General features: G+C 47.2%; 1 protein-coding gene across 1 annotated transcript in view; it reads right to left on the bottom strand.

Annotated features, from left to right (window-relative positions):
• Positions 1 to 27,024, bottom strand: part of PMFBP1 (polyamine modulated factor 1 binding protein 1) — an 86,851-nt gene that overhangs the window by 31,978 nt on the left and 27,849 nt on the right. The window contains 2 exon segments of the mRNA XM_088062424.1: positions 3,316 to 3,383; positions 25,001 to 25,084. Of these exon segments, the coding sequence (XP_087918550.1) occupies positions 3,316 to 3,383; positions 25,001 to 25,084 (152 nt within the window).

Below are 27,024 nucleotides of genomic sequence, written 5' to 3' on the forward strand. Positions count from 1 at the left end.
ACCAGGGAGATAAACATTTGGGTTTTACAACTGAAACACAGACTCTCAAGAACAGCAAATCACACTTTCTTGCCCAAAAGCCCTTTCAGGGACTTCACAGAGCTGAGGAAGGCTGATGCTGAACTGCCCTGAGCCCCAGGCTCTCCCATCCCGCTGCTCCTCACCAGATGCTGCCCAGAGTGGCAGGCTGCGACCCACACAACTTTCCACGGGCCTGCGCATAATTATTTATCCTCTCCCTGTGCAGACAGCTCGAAACAGTGTCTTGCCCAGGTGCAAAAGCCCAAATGCACTCTCTTGGGGCTCCCCAGATCAGCAGACATGCAAAGAAGAGAGAGAAAATAAAAGAAAATGTCTTAATACCTGTCCCGAATGTCCAGATATTCCAGAGACCTTTCCAGTGCTGACACCGTAGGCTGCAGCGTTGGACAGGACACTCAGGGTCCCTCCGCTGGCAATGCCAGCCCTGCGCTGAGCTTGCAGCTCTCCCCAAGGTCATGGGGCTCATATCGGAGCAGGGGCTGGACCTGGCGCAGAGCAAACCAGCAGGAATCCCGCTCTGCGGGTCGAGAGAGGCTCACGGCAGCTCCTCAATGCACACCGTGCCTACGAGCTCGCTGACCTGGCGGGTGCAGGGGCTCTGTGGCTGGTGAGAGCCCCAAGGGACACGAGCAAGCCCCGGATGAGCCACCTGTGGGACTGCCTGCCCATCCAGCCCGATGCCCTGGCCCTAGCCCTGCATCCTCAGAGAAGTTCAAGGGGAGCAGGTGGGAGCTCGGTAGAGGGAGAAATGGGAAATAAATAAAGCAGGAGGACAGGGTGGGAAGGGGGGCTCAGTTCTCATTCCCAGACTCAAGCAGACTTTGCAATGTGAGTGTGGACCCTCCTGGCAGGGCACCCAGCAGCTGCCTCCCCACGCTGCAGTTTTTATAAATTCTGGGAAACACTTTTAGACAGACACTGGCACTCATAAATTATACAGCTCATTTGCATATTCCAGTCATGAGACATTATGCAAATGTGACCTGATTTGCATAATGGATTCCTCTTGTCGCTTCACTTGCTTCATGCTTTTAAAAAACAAAATGAAATAAAATGAAAGCACAGGAAGGTGAAAGCAGCAAGTTCCCAGCGCTGCTGCGCCTCCTCCTGCCACACTGTCACCCTCACCAGCGGCAGCGAGCGAGTGAAAAACCAAAGCCCTCATGGGTTATTTCTCTCGTAATTACAGCAAACTAACTTTCTCTTGGTTTTGATGCTTCATCCCAAGGAACGCATCGGAGCCGCTTAGGGGAGCTGAGCTCTGGCAGGCAGGACAGGAGCGCGCCGGCCCGGGGCCATGCAGGGTGCTCGGGCTGGGAGCCCTGCGACGTTCGTGGGCTGCCATGGGGCTGTGGGGCACGGCTGCCCCGCTGGAACTTCAGCAGCACTCGTTTTGAAAGACAGGTGCACGGGAGAGGCGAGGGGAGGGGTTGTGTCGATTGTTTATAGCAAAACACAGCGGTGATGTGTTGGAAGGAGCAGGCAGGAGTGGCAGCCGCCCCGGCACGCTCCGGCAGGCATCGGCCGCCCGAGCATCCCTTGGCAGGGCTGGCGCAGCCCCGGCCCCCCTGCGCCCTGCGAGGCACAGCCGTGCCAGGCGGCTGGCGGCCGGACCCGGTGGGAAAACTTAACTGTAATTCTCCAGCTTTTAAAATCAATTAACCCGTGTGTTAATTAACATCAAGTCGACGGGAGGAGGAGGAGGAGGGGAGAGCGGGAGGGAGGAGGGAGGAAAAGAGCTGCAAGGGCGGATGGCAGCGGAGTTGGCACAGTGCCATCCATTCAGTGGCAACGCCACAGCTCCCTGCGATCGCGGCAGCGGGTATATGTTACGGGGGCCCTGAGCGCGGGCCAGACAGTGCCGTAGAGCCAAGGGAGATTATCCAGACCCCCAGGAGCAAACGGCAGGCAGCGACCGGAGGCGCAAGTGCCAGGATTACAGAGCGGGCTCCTCCGCCGTGAGCCCTTCCTCGGACGCACACCATGGGGACGGGGCTCCCCCGCCAGCGCCGCACAACTCGGACTTCCAGCACTTTTCCCCCTTTAGACATCATTCTGCCGCAGTGGAGCCAGCACAACGGATGCTTTCACACCCTGCGAGACAAAGGCCGTCGTCTCCGCCATGACACCGCTCCGTTCCAAGCCGAGGCCGGCATCTTGGAGTCTTTAAAAATAAATGGAGAAAGGAAACGCGAACAATACGCACAGCAATCGAAAAAACCTCATCGACAAACCCCTTGTGCCCGCTCTCCATGCCAGGGGCAACATGGGCATCTGTCGCAGCAGAAGGCGTTTGTGTGGGGCTTGCTTTTTTTTTTTTTTTTTTTTTTTTTTTGGCTTTTTTTTTCCCCGCAAGCTGTTGGCGTGTTTTGCCATTCAGGTTCGTTTACAATTAATGCCAAAAAAAGCCCAACCACACCCAGCCCAGTCAACAACAAACAAAAGGGAGTAGTCGACATGGAGGGAGAAATGCCCAGAGAAGCTGCAAGAATGCGAGCTCCGGCCGGTGCCATTTGCCACTTGGACAACCTCAGGGAAAGGTGCCAAATCTGCAGCTCGGGAGGGACTCCGAGGAGCGAACGCAAAGGTCTCCGAACAGCCGAGGGAAGGGAGGAAGGAGTACCGCTCTTACAGGGCAGGATCAGACTGCACACAGCCTCTGCTGGGAGGAGAGGGAATGTTTGACGGTGTAGCGATCTGCCTGTGTGTGCACACGCACACGGAACAGTGCGTACAGACACAGACACACATGCACACACCGCCTCGGTCGGTGCAGAGGAGCTGTGGCAGGGGGGTGACGAGATGCGTGTGTGCCTCTGTGTACACGTGTGGGGGTATTTATTTGTGTGCACGCGTGTAACACACGCAGGGAGATGTGTGCATCAGTGAGAGAGAACGACAGGGAGTGAAGAAGAGACAGACACACACACACACACACACTCACCCACCGTCAGTATACATCCCACTTTTTGACCTAGGTGTACACGGAAGACAAAATAAAAATCATACTGGAGCAGCAAGCAGACAGCAGAGATTTATCTACATTCACTGCTATCACCAGGGAGATGAATGGGGCCGATCTGAAACCCTTCACGAGATCCACTATGGGAGTGAAGGAGGAGGAGGGATGCCACACAGACATGCACAAACTTGAAGACAGAGAGATTTGGAAGGTGCTACTTGTGAAACCCAGGTGGCACTCGGAGGGCGAGCAAGGGAAGGAGCACGGGGTCCGGAGGGCGCGGGGGCTTCTGGACAAGGCTGGCTACTTACGGTGTCTGCGCTGCTGAGGATCCTGCAAGGTGTTCTGTTGGCACTGGGCGCTGAGCCAGGGAAGGGCACTGGAGACAAAAGGGAGAGACAAAAAATAAAGTCATACAATGGGAATATTAATTACCTCTCTTGCGGATTTTACAAAACTCACAAAATTATTGCTTTTTTTTTTTCTTTTTTTTTTTTTCTTTTTTTTTTTTTTGTGGCTTGGTGCACTTCCCTTCTGCATGGAAAATACTAGCTTGGGATCTACAGCCCAGCTACAGAGCTCGGGATTAACAGTGCTGGCATCTTTTGGGCATATTTTTTCTTTTAATGAATGAGCTTTCGCTGTTAATGAGGAATAATCGTTTGGCTAATGAGCTTTGAAACATTAAGAGAAAAGAGGGTTTTTTCCCGTTAATTGCCCTGGTGCGACCGCATGGATGGATTACAAAAGACAGCAGTAGGAACGCAGTACAAAGAGGGGAAATGTCTCTTGGAGTGGGATAAATGCAGAGATGGGTGATACGTCCCTGCACCTCTCCTTCCTTCGCTCTCTCTTACTCCCTCTCTGCCAACTGCTATGGGTTTCCATAACTCCGCAATCAAAGTGGATGCTCGGGGAAGATTATTATAGTCAAACAGTGAAGCATCGGCGGCTAATGTCTCCAGTGTTTAATCATCATACAGTAGAATGGTTTTATGCATATTTCATTTGCATATCATTAAACCACGCTAGCGCGGGACATTCAGAGCTGGAGAGGTACAAAGTTGGGGGGAGAGAGTGGGAGAGTGAGAACGAGACAGAGGGAGGAAGGTCCCTGTGATGCCTATCTTCAAAAGCCAGGGACTTGTTCCATGATCTGTCTTCTACTTTTACTAAAATCATGATGACTTGGAAACCTTTGAAGTTGGATATAACCTTGGATTCTTCTAATTCCAGCAGAGTGATGTATTAGAAAGGGGGAAATGATGCTGCTCTAGACATTTAAAGGAATATAAGCTCCATTGGAATGGAAATAGGAGCTCTTTGGGGAACGAGCTAGCAGAGCCAGCCACAGCTTCAACATTACATTGCTGTGTTCATTCTGCTGAAGGATACCAAAGTAATACAAAAGAAATGAAGACAGCATATACATTAAGATGGGGATTATATTTACTCTTTCCCCTTTCTTTTCCTTTTTAAAGGCACAAAGAAGGATGGAACCAGCGGTAATTTACACGCTAATTAGCAAATTGTTGCCTCTTTTTGTGCTTGTTTTTCTTCTCTGTTTTGGAGAGGGGCGTTTTCACCACTGAAGTGATTAATCAATTATTTGGTAGCACAGATCCTTCTCCACTGGCATTTATCAAGAAGAGAAGGTGGTGTCTGCGGGGGGAGGAACACAGTGGGCTCTTTGTAGATCTTATACATGCACAACATATTAATTGGGGTCTTTATAAAGCTCTCTCAATAGACTGTTTCTTTCCTGGAGACCAGCAGCTGGTTAGCCACCGTTGGCGACTCTTCAAACATCCCTTTTGGCTGGGGGCAGTTCTGCCGCTGTTTGTTGTTGTGCTTTATTTTCTCTCTCCACAGTGGGGGCTGCGGGTGTGATGCTCCCACTGCCCACGCTTCTATAGAGAAGATGGACAGACAGAATCAGTACCAAGACAATCTCTTGAGCTGGATGGGGAACTCTGCTTCCAAATGAAATGCTGTTTTATATTTAAATTACCTTCCTTTTCCTCCCCATTCCTCTTCTCCTCCAAGTCTTTGTGTCGGTTATGAATATTCAGATGAGCCATGATGTGATTACACTGTACAATTACTTGTGTCCGTGATAGAGGAAAAGGCACTGAGGAAAGACAGAGCCAGATGAGCTTGGAGCTCATTTGGGGTTTGTTTTCTGTATTTTTCCCCCATCTCTGTGGCACTGCGGCACATGCAGATGTCGCTGTTGTTCTTCATAAAGCCCTAATGATATGCAAAAGCATAATGACCCCATTTGGGTTCAGAGCATCAACGAAATATTATTGGGGGGGGAATCCTAACTGAAGGAATGTCCACATAAATTATTTTTATTTAAATCAAGAGGTGGCAGTGAGGCAGAGGAAGTCACATGAACACATGCATAATTTGAGCACACAGAAAGGTTATCACCAAGGAGAAGAGGGTTTTGCACTGTGCCTGGGACAAACAGGCTCATTTGGGGAAATCGCTCAGCCCACCATGTGATTTACTTATTTATCATCATTCGTCCCTCAGCCAGGGCACCAGGCGTGCTTGCTGCTGGAGACCTGGAGTGCTGGGAGCTGCCTGGATGATTCCTGGTTATCATTCAGAAATACCATGAAGTGTGTGGGAAGGGGGACAGGAGTAAAGGAACCAGAGGGAGAATGTTTTAAATGCCGCAGCTCAGTGACAAAGGAGGGGCCTGATGACAGCCCAGCGAGGGAGTGACAGCAGAGGCCATCCAGGTGCTGGCTGATGCCAGGATGGCATCCCAAGGGACAGAGTGCTGACACAGTGGCTGGTGGATCCCCACCACAGGTCTTGGACACAGGGGCTTGGGGCAGAGCAGCTTTGGCCACTGTGCCACTGGGAAGCCTGCTGAGGACAGGGTGTCCAGAGCTGGTCAGATCCACCCTCACTCATTTTTCTCAGAGTAGTAAATGGTATCTGGATATAATAAGTACAAAAATGTGTGGGGAACAGGACCTCTTGGTTGCTCTGTCCAGCTGCTTTTCTGGGTTGGGACCTGCACCCATATCCATAAGCAAGGAACAAAGAGAGGCAGAATGAGCCAGCAGTCAACAGCAATGCTGTGACATCAGCTGTGTGAGCTCAGCTCAGGGATATGTGCCTCATATGTTGCCCTGCACTGATCCTGGACAGCTGTACAGCCTCCTCACACCCTTGGTGGTGGACAGGACCTGTGCTGCAGAAAGGGAGATGGTACTGTTTTCCTCTCCACTCAAAAAGGCAGAGGCAGGTGGAGAGTAAGGTCAGTTGCATATGGGACCCAGAGTGAGAGAATTCTCCTCTGCTCCCATGCTCTGGGCATGCACTGACCATACCTGTGGCTCCAGAAAGGCTCCTGAGCAATCTCTTGGCGGCCCTACTGTCTCTAAGGGTGTGCTGCTTGTCACAGGCACAGCAGTGTGAGAGCCTGTGACCCCCAGGCACACAGTAACCAGGGGGCCTTAGGCTCAAACACTGAGACCCCAGACAGGAGGGCTACACTCTGGTCTGTGTCTAAGGAGCAATGTGCAGGCGGTGCAATGACCTGTAGAAGAGATGGCAGCTGCTTCCCCATGCTGTTCAGACTCCTGACCACAGGCCCATCCAGCTGTCACCTCCCTCCATTCCTTTTCCACAGCTCAACAGATGTGTCCCTTCTGCATTCACTGCTCTGCAGGGGTGCCCAGGAGACTGAGAAAAGGCTGCCAGGTCTGTTCAAAACCAGGACACTAGGATGGCCTCTGGGCAGCAATTCCAAACCTGGGCCTGCCACTACAAACTGCCTGCAAAAATTCTGGACATCAAGGATAACCCAACAGGCAACCTGACCCAGCCACTGTGTGTGAATGTCCTGCCCATGCCCATGCAGCCTCTCAGGGGCACAGCTAAGGCATGTTGCCACCCCGGTGACAAGGAACCTGCAGTCAAAGCAGCCCGGACCCAAGTGAGCAGCCCAAAGCTGTCTGTGAGGAACAGAGCAGCCATGATCGGACGGAATGATCTGAGCAGATCCTAGAATCATATCATGGAATGGTTTGGGTCAGAAGGACCTTAATGAAAATCTAGTTCCACCCCATCAACCACACAGCCAATGGTTTCCTGACCCCAGTGCTGTGACACTGCTGATCTGGATGCTGCAGAACGCCAACCCTGATGGTGCTGCCTGGCTCTGCCTTGTTGTTCTGATCTCCAGCCTCAAAGCAGGTGAGTACCAAGGTGTCCAGACCAAACAGAGCCTGGGAATATGGAGCAACTGAAACCAACAGGAAGCAACTCTACAGAAGGGCCATGCCCCTACCATGCCCTTGTCATCCTTACAGGTGCTGAATCCTTCCCCAGCCTGGTTTTGCAGTGCAGGGTGCCCAATCCTGAATGGTGCCTTGGCATGCCATGAGCCTTAAGGATGGGATTAACAGGGCAAAGCCTGAGCAGCAACCTGCCCTAAGGTGCAGGGTAGGACAAGGATTCATGGACAGGCTGTGAGGCACAAACGTGGTGCAATGTCACCATCTCTTCCCGTGTCCGTACTGATAGACAGCCCTCCCTGCCAGCTCCACAGGCCTGTCCACTCTGTCCAGAGATCCTGGTGCAGCCAGGTGCAGCCCAGTGCAGCCCATCACCCTAACAATGGCTGGTTGACAGCCTCAGAGGGTTTTCTAACCCAGACATGGAGTAGGCTGCAAAGCAGATTGATGGCTGTGGCCATGGACTCACTTGGTTAACACTTCTGCAGTCCTCAAGGTTTCTGCTCCCGTTGCACGTCGAACAGGATCTGGCACTCTAAGAGGAGCCCAAAGGCTGAGGACTGGACAGAGGAGTCCAGCAGCCTGCTGCCTGCTCCTCAGATAGAGAAACCCCCAGGGAAAATGGAACGAAGCTTAGGACCAAACCCAATCAGAGTCACTCCACAAGTGCTGCTAAAGAGGAGCAGGAAGGAGACTGTGCTCTGTGCTGGGAAAATGAGCATAGAGAATACGGTGGGCAAGGCAGAAGGAGGGGGTGCTGCACACAGCAAGAGTCAGGATGCTAACCCATGGAGCGTCCTGCACCTCGCTCTGCACAGCACCCAACAGGCTCAAATAGTTCCTGCCACTTCCCAACATGCACAGGTGGGAAATATTACCAGAAATATCACCCCCAGGGTTCAAGACACTCAGATTGCAGCCAGTTGGAATGGTCAGTTGACTATTTGGAAGTCTCCCCATGGAGACTTTAGGAAAGGGCAGCTCCCAGAGTACTGCAGAAGCCATTGTGTTGTTTGTCAATTCACCAAATAACCTGAAGAAATTGCTAGTTAGGAAAATGAAATTCAAGCATTTAAAGAATATATTGCTATTCAAAACACCAAAAGAACTGTTTTGCAAATAGTAGCATTGCTGAAGAGGGGAGAGAAGTACATCAGTCATTTGATATTACATATAAGCAGTTTATTAAAGAATTAAATATTTATAGACTATAAAGCAAGCAGGGCGATGAGTTGCAAACAGCTTGCTGAGAAGTATGTTATAAACATTCAGTCTGTCAGGAACTAATAAAGTATGGAGGACACAAATGTTTTGTAAAATCACCAAGTCAGTAATGAATCCCCACAGCTGAGATGCTACAGAACCCATGAAGGTTCTTGCTGCACCATGACTCCAGAGCCTGCAGAGGAGAGATGGAGTCAGATGGGGCTGTGTGACTGCAGACATGCTGAGCACTAATGGAAATGCACATGATTCAGTGCTTGGGGAAACTTGATGTGTCATGTTATTCTGAACACAGATCTATTAATAGGAAGTTCAGGATTTTTCAGAGAGTTCAAGGTACTTCCCTTTTAGCTTTTATTGCAGCTAATCTTACATTTCCAACAAAATTAAAGTTTGTGATTCAGATTAAGGTTCCCTCCCTGCAAAGCCCTTGCCTCACCTTCCCTTCCCTAAAGGACAGCTCCAGGTAGCAGCTTCCCTGTCCCCAGCAGTCCTCTGGAGCATCCAGACTCAAGTTTGGAGAGCAGCAGCTCCTTCCATCACAGACACAGCACATTTGCAAGGAACAAGTAAGATTTTCAGAGACTGTACAAGAGGAACAAATCGGTGGCAGACCCCAAGGACACAAATACCTTTTTATTGGCAGCACTGGGGGAAATGGCAGCTGATGGTAGCAATGCGCATTTTTTCCTGCATGAAACAGACAGGTTTCATTTTCCAACAGACATCTTCACAGCAATCGTGAGGAGATTGCTGTTCTGTTACTAGTGGAGATAAAAGACTCTCCAGATTACTTTATATTTTTGTGCAGTCAAGCCCAGGCCCAGAAGTGATTTTTAATATAGGGTGAACTAACACATTTGGTCATGTCCAGGAAGATTCCTAATAGCTGTCCCCACAGTTTCAAGCCTTTTGGGGTGGATGAAACTGAGCATTTGGAATTCACTCTTTTTATGAGACATCAGGACTCAGACCCACTTGGCCACCAGTCATGGACTCTATGCTTCAGGCCGGCACTGCAGCGAGCACCTCCTCCCAAGATGGGGAAAGAGCACGGCTGTTGCCTCCTTCCTGGCTCAGGTAAGTCCTTCTGAGGTGCCAACCTTAATTAACAGGAGAATAAGCAGGCTAAGAACTGTCTGGGGTTGGTGAAAACAAGTTCCATTTAGTGGACAGAGAGAAACCTCCGTTTGCCAGCTGCTCTTTCTGCACTCAGACAAGGTGGGAGATTTCATCCTCTGGGATGTAATTAAGACAGATGTTTTTTCCCAATAATTTGCAGTAATTATTCATGCTTATTTGCCAGGGAGGGTATAGCTGACTAAATTTTGGGTTAAATAGAAACCTTGGTTGTCCTGTGTGGAAATGATTATAGCAAGGTTCAGCTCTCACCAGATTCAAAGGCTACAGAAGGTGTATTGAAAAGCACAGCCCTATCAAAGGCACAAACCCCATTAGTTCCAGATGGATTGCTCGAGTGGTTTCTCTCTCGAGCCCAGAGCCTGTTAGCTTCAGGGATTTCTACAGGAAAGTGTGGTATCTCCCAGAGAGCATCATAACCAAATTCTGCTGTTTCTGTGCTGCTAGAGCTGCTGCTGTCAGCACAAGCTCCATCACTGACTAAGCCCTGAAAGGATCCCTAAGCACAATCCCAAACCAGGACAACGTCCGCTGAGCTTCACTGTTCCTTTCTCCCTTTTCCCCCTTACTCCAGCCCAGCTCTCACCTCTCCCCACATCAGCACACCATGACATTTTGCACCCTCAAATAGCTTCTATACTGCAGTGGTTTCACCTAATATTATTCTATCCCTTTCCTTCCCTACAATCCTAAAATCGTGGAACACAGTGCCATATACTGGGGCTTACCAGTGGCCAGGCTCATGCCTCCATTGCATTGATGAGCTCTCTGCAGGACACACAGCCCAGCTCTTGGCCTGCCCCCATCACTGCTGTTGCATATTTTGGTGCTGTGCCCATCTCCTTTCAGCTCAACTCCTCAGGGCCAGCAGGACACATCAGTTCATGGCACAACTCATTGACCCCACATTTGACACATCTTGCAAGTCACTATTTACCCTATTGCTCCTTCAGTGTTTGGTGTGGATGCAGGAACCCCACCCTACTTTCAGACAAGATGGACATGTTACTAGCAGATGGTTTGTACTCTCTCCTCCCAGTCCCATCCCACTCCAGGCCTTGCTGGCCCCTGCTTGAACTGCTGTAAAGTCAGCAGTTCCCCAACCCCTTAACTCTCCCCTTACCTTCTTTGTGAGGACATGGAGAACAAGGAAGAGATAGACTGCTCGGAGAGAACGCTGCAAGATGACAATTATCAGCACATTTTATTGGCATATTCCCACCTGCTAGCATTATGACCTGCAGGATGCAAGTAAAGAGTTCCAGCTCAGTATGGATTAAATACCTGTGTGCCCAAGCAAGCATCAGACTCACAGGCCGAATCATAAAGAGGAGATATTTAAAGGTGTGCTTGCTGTTCCTCTGTAAGCATTTTGCAGGTCTCTGTATGGTGCCAAGCATTAGTCAGGCAGCTAACATGCATCACTCAGGCCAGGAAACCCCAGGAGAAAGGTAATGACAAACACCGTGACACACAGCTCTGTGTGAGCCCAGCGATTTCAATCAGCACCAAGGGAACTGACTGTCCTCTCAGGTATTCAGGGGTCACATCTGAGCTATTGCAAACTTCCCAAGCACATCTTCCCTACCCACATGTATGTGCAGAGTCTGTTTGTTGTCCATGGTTGGAGCCAGAACAGAATGGAGAATGAGCTGTTCAGGCTTAGAGAGCAGCTGCTCCAGGGTTGTAGTGATGCAGGGCAGGGCTGCCCCAGGGGTGTGGGGGGACAGTGTGCCTCTAAAACTCTCTCATATGCTGCCATGACACTCATCTCCAGCAGCATGAAGTGCACATTTCAAAGGCCACACAGAACAGCTGGATCACATTCCCAGGAGAACTGGTGTTTTATGCCCTGTATCTTGCACATCCAACTCCGAACAGGAACACATTTCACCAGGCAACAGATTATCCCAAGCACACTGTCTCCACTGAGCAGTTCTGAGCATTCCTCGGACAAACACAATGCTGTGTCCCTCTCACTAATTCAAGTTTTAAATACAGCAAATATACACACATGCATCATATATTTTGTCATAGATGTTCCCTATGTATATTAAGATTATTTTACTTAATGTTCTCCTTCAAGGAATATTTGTCATCTTGGCAGCCTGTGAGCAAGGCTACTTCTGAACACACTCCTCCTGCCCACCTAGCCAGATCCATGGCCCTGGGTGCTGTTTCAGCGCCTGGCACGTGTCCCACACAGAGCATGTGGGAGTCATGCTGGCTAACAGGATGTGTGGCTGTCACACTGCCTGACAGCTGCAACACCATGAGCCTTGAGAACCGAAAAGAGCTCGGAATCCACCCAGGGCAGTGGGAACAGAGCACCCTGCAAAACTGTCATGAAGTGCTTTACTGTGTGCTTGACCTAATGTGCTGGAAAACTTCCAAGCAGGAAGAAGAGGATGTCCTATCACCTCCTATGGGATGTTACCCCACATCAACACTCACCAGACTGCCTCTGCTTTGGCTCTGATGCCAGCACAAGGAGGTGCAGGAACAAATTTCAAAGCTGAGAAGGGAGGAACACTGGAACACTCTCTTTTAGCATGGCCAGTTATGTAGTTTTAAACAGCTCCAGAAACTCCAACCCTGATTTCTAAGGAGAGGGTCTGCAGCAAAGACCAGCAATATTTAAACATTTGTACTGTGCTGACAAAAATGAGATAACCTGCAAAACCCACAACTACTTCCCACACCACCTGGTCAGTCCTTGGACGGCATCACTGCGAAGGCACTTGTGCTATAGGCTGTCAGACAGTCATGTTTATTTCTTACTGAAAGAATGAGAAGGAACGTTTGGCAGTGGACCTACTGCCTCATGACTGCCTACAGAGGAATATTTCTGCATCTTGTTAAAAAGATCATGATTAAGTCAACACCTGATTTATCCTAATCTCTTTTTTCCTATATTCACAGAATTACAGAATCACCAGGTTGGAAGACACCTTCAAGATCATCGAGTCCAACCCATGCCCTAGCACCTCAACTAAACCATGGCACTGAGTTCTCTCAGAGTGCTCACATCTGCTGACATCTCTGAATGCTCTGGGCAGTGGCTCAGACAGCTGTGCCTAGAAGCCAGAGCCCCAGTGGTGCTGGGGAGTGGAAGGGTGCACATGCAAGGGCCTCCTTGCATGACAGAGCCTTGGACCCTCAGCATGACAGAAAAGGGTTTTGCAGGTCTTCCAACGGACAGCAACACAATAAACAGCCCCAAAATTATCTGCTATAACTAAACAGTTTTATTACAGAAAAGCGTTGAAATTGAAAATGATCAATGTGCTTTTAGGAGCCTGTGGAGACAGCTCACCTGTACTCACTGAAAGAAGAGAGGTGATTTTAGAAGCTACAGTTAGAATCTGCTCTATCCTCCTCCCTTTTCAACCAAGGGAAAACATAAGAAAGAGGGGCAGAGGGAAAACAATAGCTCAGGAATTCCACAGCTTTGCCCTCCTGACGGGATCTTACCAAAATTACGTTACTGTTTGCCATTCCATTGTTTATGCTTGTCACTGTGGGTTTAGGGTTTTCTATGTCCAGGTTTATTCATGAAATACTAAGCAAAAGACCAAGATTGTTCATGTTTCTCCACAGAGGGGTCTAAATAGTGATCATACATTGACAGAATTTGCATCCAATGTCATGGGCCACACAACCCACATGCACTTGGGGTAAAACATCCATATCACAGACTCACAGCACTGTTTGGGCTGGAAGGCACCTTCAGAGGTCCCACCCCTGACATGAGCAGGAGCAAGGAGGGACCAAAGTTGGCCTTTTCCTGTCATTTTGCAAAAAGGTGTCTCTGACTTCCCAGGAAACAGGTAATACAACGTGAACAGTTACACTGAACACTTACAGACAGATTGACCAGAGCGCTTTCGAAAGAACCCAGGCGGTTCACAGACTTCAAGTTCCGGGCTGCTGATCTAACCTAGTGGCTATTTAAAGCCATTAAGTCTTCAACACAGGAAACAAACTATTCCTTTTCCTTTGGCAGCAGCATCTTCATGTTTGAAAGCTGTTGTCATATCAGCCTCCTCTGCTGGTATAATAAAATTTGTACCTAGGGGCCAAAAGATAGGACAGACCAGAGCTGGAATGCCTCTGTACTTTTGCTGACTCATCTGTTCAGAAGTATAAGCAACTATTCTGGAAACAATATCACACTAGCACCAAAAGCTTCCCAAAGTTGATTCCCAGCCTACATTTACCTTCATAAATAAATGCAGAGAATCAATTCATTATCTTCTTATCAAACACCACAAAAGACTGGCCCAAAATAGCACTTTCCCCTAGCAAAGGGTTCCTACTGGTTCATTGTTCATCCATTCCTGTAGGAATAATCCATTCTGTTTGTATGAGTGTGCTGTAATGGCTTGAGGGGTGAGATGGATTCCTAAAGTGTCCAGCCCTGTGTGATTCATAGTCAAAGCTCTTGAGCTGGAACAGGTCAGGTGCTAATCCTCTCTGCTTTGTCTGCCACAAAAAGCAGCATTTGACACATCAAGGGTTTGCACTGAATTTCTGTGGCAGATGTGCAGCCGCCTCCAGCAGGACATGAGCTGTGCACTCCTGGAGAGTGCCGTCAGAGCAGGGGTGGTGAGGTGAACACCACGTCAGACACACCATCAGCCTGCCTGCCTCTGACATGAAATCCGCCCATCTCCACTGATCACTGTTTCATTCAAAGGCTGTTTTAAAGGATGTAATTTTCATGAGCATACAGCTCAGACCAGGAATACTGTATTTCTTTCTCCTGAGTGATGAAGTGGGAACTTGGACTCTTTGCATTGATTTCTAATCTGCTATTTCATACTCTGAGAGTGAGCCCTGGAAACCACGTTCTCTCAGCTGCTATTTGAGTTTTCTGTAAGTAAGAGCAGCTGAGGCTGATCAGGCCAAAAGGGAGGACTGAAATATCAGAGTTCCAAACTTTACTCAACCCACAGCTCTTCAGCCTGGCCAGCCAGAGTAATAACAATGATATTAAGAACAGTAATAATCATAGCAGTAAAGAGAGAAGACATGTGCGGACTTTGATGCAAAGGAGCTCAAAGTGTAACTCTGATCCTTGGGGTGTAGGCAACTTCCACCTCCCCAGGGCTGGCAAAATATTTGGAAGACAAGAAATTAAAAGCACGAGGATCTGCTAATCAGAAAGGCAAAGGCACACACAGACCCATGCTCAGATCCACTCCTGAGCACAGCTGGATTTTGTCTCATTCCACACATGCACCAGAGCCATGGCTGGGCAGGGACCTACTCTTGGTTCCTAAGAGCCTGACTTGCAGGAAAGCCCCCAGTACAGTCACACTACTTTCCCCAAACAGCACAGGGATTGCACTCCTTTCCCATTAAACCTGGGTCGGGTTTCTGACAATGAACACCTGTAATTAAAGTGGCAAAAATCTTCTTTCCAGGTGCAGAGGAGACCTTTATTATTTGTTACTATAAGGCATATAGATTTTTTTTCATTGCAGTCACTTTTGTTTCAGAGGTCATGAAGCACACCCTCCTCTCCTTGAACACCAGCACTGGGGATTTAATTCCTGTGCCTCCTGACAAACTGCGTCCCACAGATGTCGATGCCTACTGCCTGCGGGTCCTCTGACTGGGTCCCAGCCACCCTTGCACCACCCACTACTGTAATTTCTGTGGAGCCAGAAATATTCTTTAGACTCATCAGTTGCTGTGAAGCCAGAGCCATAAAGTCAGATATTTTCCTCCTTTAAATGTGACTGGCTATTTACTCCCTAACAATTCTGCTTCAGAGCTGATTTAGCATTTTTATTGGAATGTGAAAGCTCTTAAAAGAAGAAAAAAATCTAATCAGGCAGAAGAGATAGAAAACTTGCTGAATTTTTTCTCCCCCCTTTGCACCCTTCAATCCTATCAAAAGCACATCTTCCATTCATTGCTTCCCCATGTCATTATGACAAGCGGCTACAAATCAATAGCAGCAGCAAAGGCGGCCCCGGCCCGCGCGCGCCCCGTGATAAAGATTCACTCTCAACCCCGATTTGCTAATAGCACATAATAGCAGCCATTGGCGCCCTGCATTAAATCATACATTTCACTCGGCGTTTATTATGGGATTTTTAAAACTCCTCACCAAATTGGATTTTCTCGACAGTCTCTAATTTCCACATTTATCATTTAACATTAAACTCCTCTGTGGGGAGGGGGTTGGGAAGTGGGGAAGGAAGAGAAGAGCCATGCAATTCTGTATTTTCCTCTTTCTTTTTTATGAAAACCCATAAATAATCCCAGGTATAGGTGCCATTAGCCCTGAAGTTTTATATATATATATATATATATATATATATATATATATATAATACCAGAATTTAGGATAGAATAGCTTTGGGACTCAGCTTACCTTCATGCAGCCCTGATAAAGAAGAGGAAATTAAAGAGAGAGACATAAGGAAACAGATTTTAAATAACAAATCAAATAAACAAAATAGTCTCCAAAGTGAGTATGAAAAGCACTAGGGAAAATGACTGGGAATTTCCTCATTTGAAAGAGCTAGTAGCAAGGAAAGATGGACCAAAAAATTTTTTAAAACCCCAACAAAACATACACAAATAAAACCTATTGTCTCTTTTCAGTTCATAGAAAATTAATTTAGCAAATAAAGTGGAAACTTAACAGAGGAGCTTTGCCGAGGCAGAGAACAAGAATCCTGTGATCCAGGTGACCAGAGGACTGCATCGGAGGACAAGTGATCAGGGAACCCTCCCCAGTCCATCCCAGTATCAGACACTTGTTCAGAGAACACATATGACTTTCCCTGCTCTTACACCAAGCAGAGCTGCTCATCTTGTGAGTATCAAGGCCCAGATCCTTCATCATCCTGGCCTTGAAAGAAGCATCCAGATCCCAGGCTACTGGAAACACTCTCTGTTCAGACATTGATCCTGGCATGAACAAAAGCTGTGATTCCTGAAACAAGAGGTGATGTGATAAAGGCATGGTGAACTAAGCTTTCAGTGTTTGTGATTTCCAGCCATGAGACATGAACTCAATCAGGCTCTGTCCAACATCCAATTAGTCCAATCACCTCAATTCACAAACTACTGAGCAGCTTCACCAGGACTCTGCTTAAAAGTGCTGGGAGATTTCTGTTCTGGTATATTTTGGTTTCAGTAAAGAGCTCTTAGATATAAAATTCCTCAGTTCAGCTGCTGAATCAACCACATCACAGACCACATTCCAACAGCTCTGGGCCTTTTGCAGCTGCACCAACATTGTTCTGAATCCAGCTGAATGCAGGTGCAGCAACCCTAATTATCTTCTCTTAAACTTCTAGCAAAAGTCACAACATTTCAGATCCTCTCTTTTCAACTGTTACCTGATTCCCTGAGCATTGGCAGGTGTAAATGCTTCTTGGAATCAGTCACCTCTCACAAAGCCAAAGATCATCCCAGCATGGTTCTTCCCTCTTTGGAATGGCTGGTAACTTTCAGGGAATACAATTGTTACAGTTAATGAACCTGAGCATTGGCCACCATCACATCAATTTAATAAGTCACAGACTGAGCTCTGATGCCTTCACAGGAAGAAATGTGTGTCCCTCCTGTCTACAGCCAGAACATGAACTTGGCCAATGCAAAACTGAATCACCATTTACTTACTAGAGACATCTGTTCAAAATTAGAATATCAACAATCTAGGAACACAGCAGAGGGAAAGAATTTCATACTTTAGGGTAAGAGCCTTTTTTACTTTAATCATCCCACACAGTAAAGGACAAAGAGTCCACAGACAAACATCTTGCTGCACAGCAAATTTCAGAATGTGCTGGGGTCCCATTTCCTATTTTTCCCTACTTTTTCTGTGGCACTGCCAATTCAGTTTGAAGCTTCCTGCTACCATTTCCTACTTAGTTTTGTACCTGCTTTCAGGCATGGGAGCAGTCCCTAGGTGCTGGTGAATACACACTTTCCAATGCCTCCCACTGTTCCTTACAGCTCCAGAATCCAAAACATCCTGTGGTTTATTGATCCACCTAATCACACTTTGCCATCAATCTTTGCATTCTTCCTTAGTCATGCATCAGAGTGGAAAGTGTGTGACACATCACTTTCCAACTGACCTGAAGGGTTTTCACACCATGTAATCACAATTCCCTGACAGCCACTCTTTCTCCTTCAGTTGCATCTGACAGAAAAATATCCAGTCTTACCAGAGTAATTCTGCAGTTCTTGAGCAGACCAAGTGTGGTGGTAATGAATGTAGTCAGGTCCTGGCACAGGGTGCCCAGAGAAGCTAGTCTTTATAATCTCTTATAAGTTACAAAGGGACAAAGTAGCGGCTGGAGTTTCCATCAAAACCAAATTAAATGTCTCAGAAGTGGCTTTGCCATATTACATGTGAGGTTCCTAGCAAAACTGTTACTTCTCTTGGGCATCCTTTTTGTCAGACAGGAGTCTCCAAAGCTACTGGGTGAGCAGTGACTACTCCATGAACGGCTTGAAGTTATATCTATGTGCAGCTAACATCTCTGTTAAATCAAAGAATAGGGACATCAGCAGGTATCACTTCAGGACCATTATCAAACGGACCTGGACAGATATTAAGATTCAGTCTGCACATTGCCTTGCATTTCCTGCAAATGATACTTAAAGCTTTCTGATAAAAATATAGCAACACTGCATGCCCAAAATATGATGTAAAATGGGGAAACTAATGGGGCTGATGGAAATAATCCCACACAGCAGAATGCTTTGGATACTGTTAGGAGCCCACATTGGAAAGTGTGGCACAATTTCCTTGTGAGTACTGGAAGTACTGAGCTATAGTTAATCATCATCTTCAGAGAGCACTACATTCTTGGAGAATAGCAAATGCCCCTGGGTCCCTGGAAGTGTTCAAGGCAAAGTTGGACAGGGCTTGGGGCACCCTGGGATAGTGGAAGGTGTCCCTGCCCAGGGCGGAGGAGCTGAACTAGGTCCTCTTTAAATGCCCCTTCCAACTTAACCCAGTCTGGGATTCTGTGACTTCAGAACATAGTTGCTTCTATCCTGCCCCAAAGAGATCTGCTTGTGAGGGGTGAATGTCTGAGAAAGAACAGTGAATTATCTGTGGATGCCATGTTTAAGCAGGTGTCAGCGAGGTCTGTAGGACACCCTGAAATGAAAATGAATCAGAAAAGACTTCTTAAGAGCAATGACACCTGAACATGTTTTCAGCCATGGTCAGGAAATCACATCCTGGGTTATCATGTTTGTGGTAAGAACATGGGATCTAATTTCTCTGTTATAATCACCCAGACCTGGATATTCATCTACAGGAGAAAATCAATCTCTGCATGCGAAAACAAAAGTGTGGATGTGCTCCCTTCCAGCTGAAAGGGGCTGCTGGTGCACCAGGTCTAAGCTCTACCTAACCTGGCCTTGTACAGGTTCCTGCTGGGAGGCATCTCTGATCACTGTGAGCTTTTCTCTGCAGGAATTACTTACCCCATGAAACATCACAAACTGCCGTCTTTACAGCAGGTTGTCTGAAACTCATTTGTGCAAACACTTCACATTTAGAGATGATGATGTGTACAACAGTATCTTGTGCATGCTTTGAGGTAATAAAACAGATCAAGCTTTTAAGTGTAAAAGACTATAATAACAAAAAAAAGCCCAAAGGTTATGGCATTAATTAAATCCTTCAAAGCTCATGTAGGCTGTTTCCCTGGGACAGTGAACTAGCAGCTCAGTACCAGCAGTTTTTGTTCAGACTTCAGGTCTTAAAACTACAGGAAACATGCAACTGTTGCATGAACATGGATTAACTGGTTTACAACAGGAAAAAAAAAATAACCCCAGAACTCAAAGTATTAGAATTTGAATGGTCTCAAATCCAAAATGCCATGGCCCAAAAGTGCGTAGGGTCAGCAGAACTGCAGGATGAAAAAAGCACCATAAAGTTTATTTTTACCCCAGCAAATTAAAGGTTTCACTAAAACAAATCAAAGAGGATGCACACAATGGCTTCTTGGTCAGCTCCTCCCAGCTTTGTGTCAGTGGGATGAGGCCCAGAGCCAGCTCGTCAGGACTGTCCCTTTCAGAACAAGTGGACAAGATGACAGAACACATCAGCTGTAATATGTTTCCATTTTCCTACCTTATTGAGAACACACTGAAAAGTTTCTCCTTGCGTCTTATTAAGAGACAAATTCTGACTCAAGCCCAGCATAGCCAGGTGCACACATCCCCCAGTACTGACAGGATTTGCCCCAGGTGTGTTTGGCCCCGACTGGGAGGCTGGAAGACTCATCAGCACAGAGCTCCTTCTCACACAGGGAGCCTAGCACTGTGACACTTGGTGAATTCTGATCTCTTTCTGTGAGTGATCTCCAGCACTCAAGCCTGTGAGTACTCAGCCACAGAGAGGATAAAGGGATGCTGAGATCCTGCATCCTCTCTTGTGGGACCAGGACGGGCTGGTACTCATGCTGGCACACCCAGGCTCCAATCACGCCAGGATTTAGACACAGGGTGCTCTCAGCATCATGGGCCTCAGCATTATAATTTGTTTCTTTCATTCTGTCAGTGCTCAAACTTGTTGACCTTTCAATCACTGTTGCCCTCTCTATCCTCATCGTGTCTTTTCAGGGAGGATGGCAGGTTTATTACAGGGCAATTGGGAGTGTTCTCAGTACAGTCATTTGTCCAAGGTGGTTCCTGCATCACTGTTCCTGATCAAACAGGATCAGAGAGCCAGGACTCGGGTTAAGTAGCCTTCCTACTCCTGGAATGCAGAAGGCCAAAGAGAGGCACATTAGCAGAGGTATGAACAAACATCAGCAATTTGGCAGCAGTGGCAGTTCTGTGTACAATGGGTTGCAGCTGGGGCAAACCTCAGTGCTAAACATAGTTACATTGAAATGTGAAAAGCTAAAGCAGTGTTTGTGTTTTCTGAGGATGGTGAAAAGGCACACGATGTAAGGAAGAGTGCTAAAATGGGTGAGGGTCTGCCCAAGGAAGAGCTACAGCAGGGCAGGATTTTATATTGACCAACTTCCATCTTCCTAATATAAAGGAAGGCTTTTCAGTATTATCCAGTGCTGAAGTTCTGGCACTGGAAGGCAGCAGTTCCATCCTTCAAACCAAAGCTGCAGAGGACCTCAAACAGCTTCAGACAGGTCTGCTTTAAATCCATTCAGAACTGCTTCTGGCGAGTGCAAAACACAGACTCTAGCTAGAAGAGTTTTGGGGTTTTTTGTTTTTAATTGTGTGAAGACATGCCAGGCACTAAAGCTGACCTGCATTTCCACATGATACTTTGCAAACAAACAGGTATGAAAGGTCTCTTCCAAAAAACTGTCTCAGTGTTAATGCTGTGCCCACAACAAGCCCTGCCCAGCAGGCAGTCACCCTCTCAGACACTGTGGGAAGCCCTTCGGGCACCCCAAAGAACAGCAGGGCCTGCCCAAGTCCTCCGCAAGGTGCCAGATACTGCCAGGGGTGCCCAGGAGCTGCTCTCACTCTGTAGGAACACACAGATAGAAATGGGGACCTGCGCCTTTAAAGTTCTTCAGCATTAAATCAGTGATGCAGAGCGGCAATAATATCAAGCTATTCTGCTGACATGAATCCTGGAGATACAGACCCAAACCAGCAAAGCTGATTAGTAGTGTGGGAGCTCCTTGCATGCTCCTCCAAAACACAATTAAAAGAGTTTTATTCTGAGTAACAAGAGGGTTAGAGGGTCAGAAGAGTTTCCATTTCAAAAGGCAGCAGGATACAAGCTAGCAGGAAGAGGAAAGCAAACTGCCCAGATTTTGTGCTAGAAATACATGGGTATTTAAGCTGCTGAGCTTCAATTTCTCACAAAAATTTTATCCCATCAGTCCTAAGGAAAATAGGAAAATCAGTACAAAGACAAACCTTTTCAATATTGTGATGGCAATAACCCTGCTTCCACCTGCAGCAAGTACAGATTCTTTCACCTTGCTTCAGCTTTGGGCTTCCCCATTGAGTCTTACAAAGAGCCAATAAAAATCCTTTTAACTTTCTCTATTTTAAAGTTTATTATTATTAAAACAGAAAGAAAGAGATTTAAAAATTGTAGAGGAACCTCCAGCATCCAGCACTGGCTTTAAGGAGCTAAAAATGCAGTCTCCCAGAACTATAGAAGTACTGTCCAGTGTCTGTCTGGCAGTCTGCAGTTCACCTTGCTCCATAGTTCTTTTTGTGGCCCAGTCTGGTTGCAGTCAGCTGCCTTCCTGCAGGCTCCATGGAAGACTGCTTTGAGGAGATCTATCTAGGTATTTTAACGTAATCAATGTGCAGCATTTCTATGAAATGAATGCTGCAGAGATGACAAAAACTGTGTAATTTCCTTGGCTAGATAGAGCCTAGAGGAGAAGAGCTGTTGGATTTCACAGAAACCAGCCAATTCCAAATAATTAAAAAAAAAAACCCTTAAACATTAATGAAGGCTGCACGGAAGGTGACTTCATCTAAATCTGAATGGTGGACAGATCTTGTGTTGTTTGTCTGATTTGGGATTTCTAGAAGTTACTTGGCTTTCCTCAGATCAGTGTGACCTTGTCTCCAGCTCTCTGAGGACATGAGAATGGGGAGATCTTTCCTCAAATGCTTCATCAAAGGGAACAGGCTGCTCCCTCATTCCTGGCTTTTCTGCTAACATAAAGGTAGCAACAGAGAAGTGGTTTACTCCACAGGTTCTCTAGATACACCCAGAGAAATACAACCACCCTTTTCTGAATATATCAATTTCCAAATATTTGTCATATTATGGGAACCCAAAGAAATATTATTTCTATACAAAAAAATTAAAAATTCTAAGATTAAGCAGATTCCAGGTTTGTGGGGAAAAAAGACAAACTAAGTTAGAATCTTGCATTCAAGCTTTTCTGTTCATTCCCTCTCCTGACCCCACATGCCATGAAAAAACTTTAGGAGCACAACTTGAACTATGCTTGTGTGCTTTTATAGTCTGTAAAAATAGTTTTGTACATAATTAAGTCTTTTCTGCTTTATGAAAAGCCTTTTTCTTCATAAGGAAAGTATAGCCCAGATAATAGTAATCAGACCTGTCCATGAAAAAAAAAAAGGGACAAGTATTACAATGGCTGTAGAAAATCCTGCATATCTCCAGATTAGGAGCAATGGGACAATTCCGTGTCGGGCACTGCTGAATTTTCTGATCAGATAAAACCTTACCCAGTAGTTACATTATTGCAATTTGTTCATTTAGTAGCAGGAAGGTGAAACCTGGGATATGTTTGCTCAGAAAAAAAGAGGTTTTATTTTTCCTTTTTATGACAACATTAAATAATTGTCTTTGTTCCTAAACTCCTCAATCTACATACACATTCAAAACTACAAATGAGTAATTATATACACTTACATATATAATATTATATAGAAGGTATCTTATTGCTTTCTATATTGTATATATTTAATGTACATTATTCTATTGCAGAATCTTATATTGAATAATTTTTATACCACAGTGTTATTCAATCCTGTGCTGTTTAGGATTAGCAGTGCAAATATTCTAAAAGCCAAGCTGAAGTTCTTAGTGAGAGTACAATGTCCTTACACTTGGTTCATAAACCAATGTTAATAAACTGAACATATAAATGCAGCATTAATTGCTCACCTCACTCTGCACAGAATCACACACTCTTGTAAATGCAGCCAGGAACAGTTTACTCCTTGGATTTGGATGTCTCAGGTCTAAATACTCATCTCTTTTTCGAGAAAACAACAGAATTTTAACTGGGATTCAGAACTCCAGTTTTTGTGCTTTGATTAGACATTAGTAGTGGTGGTGAAACTCCAAGCACTGTCTTACTGTTAATACCTCCATATGGTTGGGACTATTCCGAACCTGGGGACACAGGGACATCGTGAATTATGGGCTTCCTGCCCAGCCTCCAAACAGACTTTTCCCCTCTCTTGCATGCAACTGTCCTCACATCTGGTCCAAGGGTTTGGTTCCTCTCTGCAGAACTACCTCCCACTCCTGAATCTAGACATTTCTGCAATGTGCTTCAGGGCAGTTATTACTGCTCTGTAAAACCCTGGTTCAAGGAACATCTCACATTCACAGTGACTGGGGGATGCTGACTCAGAGAAAACCAGTAGTGTTTGCCACAATGTAATCCTGTAGGGAGAATACTGCTTGGCCTAAATATTATTTTTATATATATTAAATGTATTATTTTACATAAACTGTTAATATATCACTTCATGTAATTCTTTCTCAAAATACAGAACACATAAATCCATGTGCTGTTCTTTAAAGAACTGGCCTCCTACAGCAAAGGTCCATGTCAGTAACATCTATGAGCCTGTATCCACACTACAAAACCATGACATTCTCAACTGAGGCTGCAAACCCCCATCACCATGTCCTTTTCCTGAGTCTTTCAGCCCACCAAACCCACACATTCTGCTGCTTCCCGGTGCCAGCGAGACCTGCCACATGCAGTGCCAGAGCACAGCTGAGCTCCGGTGTCAGCCTTTGTTCCTGATGTCTTGGAATTCCTCAGCCGAAGGGAGGTGACCCAGGGTTTTTGTATTTCATTTCACAAAGCCTTCCCCTACCTCTCATTCTACGGCCTGCAACAACTGCTTTTCACACGCTTCCTTCCTCAGCCTGGCCCTTGAGAAAGAACAAGAGGCAAAATGTTTACAAGAGACAGACTGGTCACACTGCACCCTACTGAGGGTTTGGTTGTGGCATTTCTGCTCCCAGCCTAACCAACATCAAAGATCTCTAGAAGTTTCCATTTTTAATCATCCCAAATCAGCTTATTTTTCAGCCCACCTAGTTGAGACCCCCTCATCCACAGGATGTCAGCAGGGCAACGTGCTGGTTTTCACCCAGAGAGCAGAGCCCGTGATAAATAACACTCAGAGCTCTGCGAGGATGAGTGTCCTCTACAGCTCACAGCCCACAGGCTTCATTATTGCATCGCCCATAATTCAATTCACCCTTCCTAAAAGGTCTCTTGCTGCACCCAACCCCCACCTCTGAAAACATGTCCCACTAATAATTCCCGATTAATGCCGTCAATTACCAACTCTCTCCCAGCCCCTCTCCAGCCCCTGATTGGGTTGGAATGGAAGGGAAGCAGCATCTAACCAGGGAGGAATAGAAGTAGGGTAAAATAGCAATAAAAAGTAATTACATAAAAATGCTAAACATATTACATCTGTTAGTTTGCTGAGCCCAGTGGGCTTGACAATTCCAGATTTTTGCCTTTGTCCGTGCTCAGACAGACAAGAATAAGAGAAACCGGGAAAGGATCTTTCAATAAGATTATTAAATCAGTGCATGAAAAATAAGTCGTCATTACATTGCAAAAGGGAGAGAGAAACTCACTGAAATGTCTTTCTGCAGCTTTGCCTTTGTGATCTGCAAGGTGCTGTGCTCCTGCTTACACTCTGTTGCCCTGGCAACATACTCCTGTAAAATAAAGATTATTAAAGCGCATATGATTATTTGGCCGCACAGTGAATGAGGCAGCCGCTTCTGAAATTCCTTATCAGAGAAATTCAATTTTAGGCCAAATTGTGTTTTCACTGCCTCTCAGCTTCTCCCTCCCCCCCTGCAATACCAATAAAACCATCATCTCCCCAGCTGTACATGATATTTTGTCACTAACTCTTTCACGCCTTTCCTTTCCCATTCCAGGTTTTATTTTTACTCTGTCAAAGGAGAATGCTCTCCCCAATTTGTAGGCTTTTATACCTTACAGTTTTGTTCTGGCAGCTTCAGCCTTTTCTCCCCTGCAGCAGCCAGCAGCCTCCTCGCCCACTGTGGCAGCAGGAGGGGACTTTCCCCTCCAGCCCAGACCGGGGGCCAGGTCCACAACCCAGCTTTGGAAGGTGAGGGATGAGCACAGAGGGCTCACAACACACAGCTACCCTTCACATTTTGCGGAGCCTCATCTGCTGTAGGTCTTCTATGGCCTCTCCTCGCAGTTCATCCTTGGGGAGCTGCTGCCCAGCCCATGGAGACCCCGACCAAGTGTTTAAGGTGCAAGTTCTATGGGTCATAGCTCCCCCCGGCCCCGCTGAGGTGCTCCCTGCGTGACAGACAGCCCCTGCCAGCGCTGCCAGCTCGCCTGAAGCTCAGCGCTACGTCCGCTGCCCGATGTCTCTGCCACCGCCACACCCCAGAGCGGCGGCCCCGGGCACTTGTCCCTGCCCCAGCGCCGCCACACGCAGCGCCGTGGCTGTGCCCTGCACTCCGGCCCGGCTGTGCCCGCACCGGACACACCCGGCCACGCTCCGGCCGGTGCTCGGACACACCCGGTCCCGCCGGTCCCGGTGAGGGTGGACCCCGGGCGGGGCCGCCGCGGCGCACCAGGGGGCGCTGCCGCCCCGCCGCCGCGCGCCGCAGGGCGGCCCCGGAGCGCGCAGGGAGCCCGCGTCGGGCGGGGCTGAGGGGCGGCGCGGGAACAGCCCTGAGGGGATAATCCTGTGCGGGGACAGCCCTGAGGGGACGTCTCCCGTGTGGGGGCAGCTCCTCTGCGGAGGTGCCTACACAGGAGCACCTCCGCGGCCAGAGCGGGGCTGGCTCCGCTCCCAGCCCGGCTCGGGCAGCGGTCCCCTGCACAGTCCGGCGGCCTTTACTGGCTCTTCTTGCCCCCCCCTACAGTTTAATGAAAAAACAATGGCCCAGTTTTGGCAGTCGGCCCCAGCTGAGAATTAAAAATACAACAGTGCATCTCCAAGCCACAGCCCAGGCCGGTCCCAGGTGTCCACTTGCCCGTCTCCTGCGCGCCAGGGCTGAGGTCCGAGCTGAGGTAAATGAGAGCCCCGTTCACCAGGCACAAGGAATTCTGCTTCTTCACATAGCATTAAAAAGCTACACAGACTCCAGAAAGGAAATGAAATTGCCTCTTTTAATATGAAACTTGTAATTGTTCCTATTTTTCCTCAATATTTGATGACAGTGAACCAAAGCGACTGACAGCCTTTGTGCAACTCTTCGAGGGCGACCGCAGTGCGGTGAGGAGGAGTGAAGATTTCTGAAGGCAGAATGGTGAAGATGAAAGTGAGCCTCAGAACTAACATGTGTGCTTTATTTTTTAAAGATGGAACAGAGAGGAGGCACAATTACCCCAGATTCAGAAGATCTTAGTTCAAACCCTGACCTACTGAAGCTTCCCATACCTCGGCTTCTCCTCCCTATCTTAAAACCAGGTAATAGCTGTTACCTATCTGGTGGATAATTGCAAGGATAAATACCTTGGAGGCTGGTTGGTGCAACAAAAAATGCCTAATATTTGCAACACAAGGTTCCCCAAATCTGGCCTCCAGTTTGCTCATAGTCAGCAGAAGATCACTAAGACTAATAACAGGAACATAATCAGAAAAGAGGACCAAAAGGAGATAAGG

Source organism: Pseudopodoces humilis, chromosome 14, assembly GCF_049639895.1.
Source record: "Pseudopodoces humilis isolate 2021_Gansu_Grassland_sample_001 chromosome 14, ASM4963989v1, whole genome shotgun sequence".
NCBI lineage: Eukaryota > Metazoa > Chordata > Aves > Passeriformes > Paridae > Pseudopodoces > Pseudopodoces humilis.